Genomic DNA, 6,927 nt, shown 5'->3' with positions numbered 1-6,927 from the left:
TCCTTACTTTACTCTTTTTTTTTTTTTCATTCATTAATCTTAATCTACATCCTAGGAGATTTGGAGAGATGGATGGGTGCTTTAGTTCTTTCACTTTCCCCCTTTTCACTACTAATTTCCAAACCGGGTTTTTTTTTTTTTTGGAACACGTTAGAAATGCATTGATAAAAATAAGGAAAGAGTACAACTGTGCTGTTGCTGTTACAATAATTAAGACACGCCGGCGACGAGTGATATGGGTGAGCAAAAAATCCGTCAAACCGCGAATCCAGTCCAAATCAATCCAAACCGAATGATTTGGTTTGGTTTTTTAGTAGTTTGGTTTGGTTCCGGTTTAAAAAAATTAGAAACCGCATTAAATAGAGTCTATAGATTTACGTTTGTGATTTCGGTTCCAAACCAATCCGAACCATGTGTGTGTGTGTATATATAACTCATTTAATTTAGATACACCAAGTACTCATGGGAGTTATAGTCAACTGATTTTCTAAATTAATAATTTATTCAATCCATCGTCCTATTCAGTATTCATTTACTGCCAAAATTATTTAACATAAACTTCTATATTTCACAATCGATTCTTATAATTTTGATACACCAAAAACACATGGTATAATGTAGTGTATGAATAATGATTTCATGGCTCAATTAAATTCTAAATTTTCCTGTATTTCTTCAAATGAAAATGAATTCTTAGTTTATCTCCGCAATTTTGAGTATTTTAAATAGTTTACGAAGATGATATCTCAGTTTCAAGTAAACCGTGGTTCGAAACCAAAACCAAACCGTAGTCTAATGGTTTGGATTGTTTTGGTTCTATACCTTTTATAGGTAGGTTTGGTTTTCTAAATTCATAATTTGTATGTAGTGGTTTGGTTCTTGGTTTACTATAAAACCGAACTAATCCGATACATGCTTACCCCTAGCGAGTGAAGGCCAAACTAGGGCCTAAGGAACAGAACACGAAGTACGAAACCCGCAAAACACAAAATACAAAACAAACTATGCTATCGCTAAAAGATAAAATGGCAACAAAATACAAAACAAACCAGGTCTTTTGTGGAGGGACGTACCATATCAAAACAGAGAAGAGAAGTCCTTGGTGACTTCTTCTCCGCACAAACAGTTGCGATGATAGGATTTGGCTGTTCGATTTTGGCCGGAATGACGATTTCTTGGAAGGAGTCTAATATGGAAAGCCATCTTTTAAAAAGGTGAATATCAAAAAAAAAAAATCTTTTAAAAAGGTAATTTTTTTTTGGTAAGTAAGTAAAAAAAAGGTGTGTTAGGGTTCCTTAACACATCTTTAAAAAGGTACAGGTGGGAGAATTACTCTTATGGCTGTAAGTAGCAAAACTCTCGTACTAAATTATTATTTTTCCAAGCAGTATACATTAGAGAGGGAGTTAATCCACAAGAGTGTAAATTTTGTCTGGATGAGCCAGAAAAAGGTGGTTTTCTGCCACTTCCGTGGGCCTCCTTCGCTCATTTTTTTGGGTAATTCAAACCGTGCATTTTGTAGAGCCTGTAAAATAATGTATCTACGCAAATACTCAACTTGTCTGGACATCGATAGGTATGTCAAAAGTTGAGTTTTTAGACGAAAAAATGAACGGCCGTAGACAGTTTAACTTAAAAAACAGTTGACAGATCCAAACCGTCCATTTTTTCGTCTAGAACTCAACTTTTGACGTACATATCAATGTTCGGACAAACTAATTTTTTGCATGAATACATTATTTTACAGGCCCTACAAGATGCACAGTTTGGATTACTCAAAAAAATGCGTGAAGAAAGCCCACAGCGGGTGCTAGCGAAAAACCGGTTCTGTCCGGATGAGCCGGATAGAATTTAAATGGGTCCAAAAACTGTCCATAATCCTGAGTCACAAACGCACACGATGTGACTCAAACCCTAACTTCCTATAAGGAAGAACTAGGAAATACCATTGGGCTACAAACCATTTGGTAAAACCATTATAGTAATCCCTCCGTCCCGATTTGTTTGTTCCCTTTTTGACTTTTTGAGAGCATTTGACCTCTCAAAGAATTGGCTATAATTTTCAATTCGTAATGTTTTTAATATGCAATATGGATCTTGTTTGATAGGCCTCAATTAGTTTTATTATACAAAATCTTCAAAATTATGAAAAACATTATAAAATATAAGTATATTTTTGAAAGACACGTATTTCGATAATTGAACAAATAAATTGGGACGGATGGAGTATATAGGAGTACTATTATTTCACTTATCAATAATGTCGTTAGTTGTGGTTCAGCGGGTACAATCCTTTGGACAGACGTACAAGTTTGAAACCTAGGACAATTTTGGAGTTAAAAAACTATTTTTTAAACCATAAAACATTTTTAGTGCTACCGGGTTTAATTTGATCTTTAGCCAAATACAAATGTTGAAGCATCGTCGGCGATTTGACAAATAGTTAATTCTACAATCACAAGGGAAAAACAGACATGTATAAAAATAGTTGTTAGATAAATATACATTCCATTTTAGCTATATGCACGAACAAATAATTACAAAAATATTCAAATTTAATTGTGTGTAATAATATTCATCCCTCGTCTATTTATGATTTAACAATAATTACATGCATGTAGAGATTTTGTTAAGAAAGAAAGCTTGAACTTGAGGGGATGTTTGAAGATGTTCTTTTCAATGGAGTGATTCTAAAAATGAATAGGGAGGGAAGATGGATATAAACTGCTAACATGAACTCAATTCCATAGGTTTTTTTTTTTGAAAGAAAGTGATATGTGTCATGTCCGTGTTTATCATATATAACTAGCAGTGCAGTGTCGTGCGTGGATCATACCATGATTTGGAAGTAATTTATCAATATGCAAATCATACGTATGTATCCTTCATCGACTCTAGAGTTCGGTATTATATGTAGAGATTCTATTGACAGAGAAAGTTTGAACGTGAGGAAAAGTTTGAAAATTTTTTTTCTACTGAAAAAATAAAGACATGAAATATTTCTTTGCTATATTTAAAGAAAAAAGATCTTGACCAAAAAAAGAAGAGAATTCTCTGGTCAAATCGATCGGATAATATATATATATATATATATATATATACGATGATTGAAGATGTCCCAATAGTTTAAATGGGAAAAATTTACAGTTGAATGAGACCAAGTTAATGAGGACAGTAATATTTAAATTAATTTCTGTTCTTCGGTATTCTGGAAAAACTATGACTTAATATTTTAATCTACAATTAATCCAAAGTGGAAAAGGCCAATCTGTATAGGAGTAATAGCCAAGAACCGACAGATGCGCTGGGGAAGCCAACTAGCCTCGATGAGCACTTGTCGGGGTCAAACAGGAGCAAATCACGGTCTAGTTAGAGAAAACAAAATAGATACTGCTACAAGAGCCCGACTATGGGTACATCTGTAATAAATCAACTTAATTGAATACTCGTAAAAATTTGATCAATTCTTTCGATTCTTTGGTCCTTGCAAATTCAAGAACTATGAATCGATCAAAAATTGCAAGATCTTGAGATGAGTTTCACTCAATCAAGTGCATTGGTGTAGCCATAGTTTCTTGATGGTACACTATTTAGTGTACACAAAATGTACACCGTGTTTGGTGGGACCCATGTAAACGATTGTTTGTTTAAAACATTTTTGTGAGGATTGATGTGAAAAATCAGCTTAGTAGGATATTAGTAGAGACTTGGTCGATTCTATGCTAGCTTTTGTCGACAGAAAATTGAGTAAAGAATTGTTCAAATCCTTACGGATATATATCCAACTAAGCAAATTTTTTATAGGAATTCCTAAAAAATATTTTAAAAAAATTGAGCGACTTCAATCATTTGTGTGAACTCCGAAATGAGTCCCCAAGACGTAGTGTGCATATTTGGTGTAAACTAAATGGTGTAGCCATGCATAGCAGGGGCGTTTCTTGGAAAATTGGGGGATGGTGATGTGCAGTAGTGTGCGCATCTACAAGCAGTCAGATCGTGCATCTGACGGTTCAGATTTCATCTCGGCAATGAACGACTCTCGATCGTTGGTTGCCAAGATAAGATTCGAACTGTCGGATGTACAATCCGACGACTCAAAAATGCGCAATATAATGTTGTACAACTTACTGCATAGCACCGACCCGATGTCCCGTTTCTTGATACTCCAACCACATGCATATTGCAGTATTCAATGCGTTGTATTGTATTGAAATGTATTGTAGCGAGAGAAAGTCAAAGGGGGATGCAACACCGTCTCTACGCCCCATGGCCAAAGCTAATACTACACTTTGGGCCTCGTGCATTAAATTATCCGCCAAAATAGTCGTCCTTTGAGCTCTTCTCTGCTTCCGAAATATTGGAAAAAGTCCATATTTAACATACTCTCTCTCTCTTCCGTCTATTTGACTATTTGTAATTTTATATATATATCTCTCTCTCTCTCTCTCTCTCTCTCTCTCTCTCTCGTCTATTTGATTATTTGTTTCAACCACTTGCCACATTTCTCTGACTTCATAATATAAGCTCTCACCTTTCTCTCCACATACTCGATCAAAACCAGACAGCTAACGAACTCTACTCCAGAGTTCTTTCCCATCTCTAATTTGATCAATTCGTTATATATACTACTCTTCATCTCCACTCTCTCCTTTCCTTGGAAACTTTTGCCACTCGTAAACTTGCGACAATGGAGGAAACCGACGTCCCTTTTCATTTCCTTTGCCCGATCTCGATCCAGCTCATGCGAGACCCCGTCACGGTCTCCACCGGGATCACCTACGAGAGAGAGAGCATCGAGAGATGGCTGTTCTCGTGCAAGCACGACACTTGTCCCGTGACCAAACAAGTCCTGACCGGCATCGACCTCACCCCCAACCACACCCTCCGGCGCCTGATCCAGTCATGGTGCACCCTCAACGCCTTCGAGCAAATCCCGACTCCGAAGCTGCCGCTCGACACGACCCAGATCGTGAAACTCATCGACGACGCGAAGAAGTCGCCGGAAATGCAGCGGAGGTGCCTCCAGCGGCTCAGGTCGATCGCGTTCCGAAGCGAGGACTGCAAGAAGTACTACTTGGAATCTGCCGGTGCGGTGGAGTTCCTGGCGTCGATCATAAAGAGAAACGACTCGACGATACTGGAGGTGGAACTGGACACCGGTTTGGAGTTCAAGAGGTCGTGCCACGAGGCCCTGTCCATCCTTTCTCACCTTGAAACGTCGGCGACGGCCCTGAAGAAGCTGGTCGCGAACAACGGCTACGATAACGGCGACAACCAATTCGTGGCGTCGTTAATGGGCGTGTTGAGATGCGGGAATCACGAGTCTCGAAGCAACGCGATAGTGCTAATGAAATCCATTTCTGAAGCTTTGGATCCGAACCAAATGACTAGTATCAAATCCGAGTTCTTCAGTTTGGTAGTTGACGTTTTGAGAGACCAGATATCGGAGAAGGCCAGCAAGGCGGCGTTGAAGATTCTCGCGGAGGCGTGTCCGTGGGGAAGGAACCGGATAAAAGCGGTCGAAAAAGGCGCCGTCTCGGTCCTGGTCGAGCTCCTCATGGAAACGTTCGAAAGGAGGCCGTGCGAGCTCATGTTGGTTGTCTTGGATCAGCTCTGCGGCTGCGCGGAGGGTCGGGCCGAGCTGCTGGAGCACGGAGCCGGGCTGGCGATCGTGTCGAAGAAAATACTCAGGGTCTCTCACGGCGCGACAGACAGGGCCGTGAAGATCCTCTCGTCGATATCTAGGGTTTCCGCGACGTCTAGGGTTCTTCAGGAGATGCTGGACGTGGGTGTTGTTACGAAGCTGTGTTTGGTGATGCAAGTGAAGACCAGCCTGAAGACCAAAGAGAGAGCCAAGGAGATCCTGAAATTGCATTCTAGGGTTTGCAAGAAGTCCACTTGTATCCCTCCTCACTTGCTCTCTTCTTATCCGTCTTGACGAGAAGAGGCTAAATTAATATATTTTTTGTGCACATAATGTGAACCAAATAGATATATAGTAGTATGATTTCTGTTTTGTGTGGTCTTAATTTCCTTTATCTTTTTTGTTTTGAGGCTGGATCGAGATCCAACAAAAAATATGTGGTTGATAAGGGTGTTGAAGCATCACGTGGGCAGTGCTCCAAGATCACCGAATGATTTTTCCTTTGGAAATTAAGTAAAGAAATCCAGCTATGGGAAAACGACTTCTAAACTAGTGGGGCAAAGTTAGTCTGATACTATAATGTTAACCAGCTGGATATGGTATGGTACAAGCCGTAGTTGCGAAGATGGGAAACAGGAAAGATATATTTGGAAACAGAAACTTAAGATGGAGACTAATAAAACCATATATATATATATATATATATATATATATATATATATATGGAAACAAAATGTCTAGGAACGCACTTTTCGGATACAACTGCGTCCAGAATCATTTATTCGATATACGTATGTGAACTCATATACATGCATCAAATGTTTCTGTGGTTATATAAGAAGTTGTGTTTTGAGGTTGTATTACTAACATTACTCATGCGAAAAATGGCAACAATAGGTGCCATACGCAAAGGGCAGATAACTGGGGGCATGTGGGTATGCTGTATTTGCCCCACTACCGGCCACTAGGCTTGTTGGCCGGAATCATGCATAATTATAGGATAAACATTTTGGACCAAAAGAAATATGGCCAATTATTGGGTATCCGGTAAATAAGAGATTGTCACCATAATATATACCAGTGTTATAGTCTACTTTGGCAAATTCGTCATCAAATCCAACTGAATTGCATGTACTTCCTATTGGGAGTTAGAATTGATGTTGGGTGGTCTACAACTTTGGCCATCAATATATGAATTTTAGAATAAATGCTGAGACACTGTCAAGATTCAAAACTCTTGATCGAGCTTCTTAAGCCCTTGCTACAACATCACTACTATTACA

At 38.8% G+C, this 6,927-nt stretch overlaps 1 protein-coding gene across 1 annotated transcript; it reads left to right on the top strand.

Moving 5' to 3' along the window:
- The first annotated feature begins 4,512 nt into the window (after positions 1-4,512).
- LOC131312449 (E3 ubiquitin-protein ligase PUB23-like) lies at positions 4,513-6,007 on the top strand. Its single transcript, XM_058340196.1, has one exon. It carries the CDS (start codon positions 4,688-4,690, stop codon positions 5,936-5,938), a length of 1,251 nt encoding a protein of 416 aa, XP_058196179.1. The 5' UTR covers positions 4,513-4,687; the 3' UTR covers positions 5,939-6,007.
- Positions 6,008-6,927: the final 920 nt, after the last annotated feature.

The sequence above is a fragment of the Rhododendron vialii genome, chromosome 13a (assembly GCF_030253575.1).
Source record: "Rhododendron vialii isolate Sample 1 chromosome 13a, ASM3025357v1".
Classification (NCBI taxonomy): domain Eukaryota; kingdom Viridiplantae; phylum Streptophyta; class Magnoliopsida; order Ericales; family Ericaceae; genus Rhododendron; species Rhododendron vialii.
Note: the sequence above shows the minus strand (reverse complement) of the source record. Positions and strands in the feature narration are given on the sequence as shown.

Bases quoted from the DNA above. Each gene is read 5' to 3' on its own strand.
- LOC131312449 (XM_058340196.1), top strand. From the start codon at position 4,688: ATGGAGGAAACCGACGTCCCTTTTCATTTCCTTTGCCCGATCTCGATC.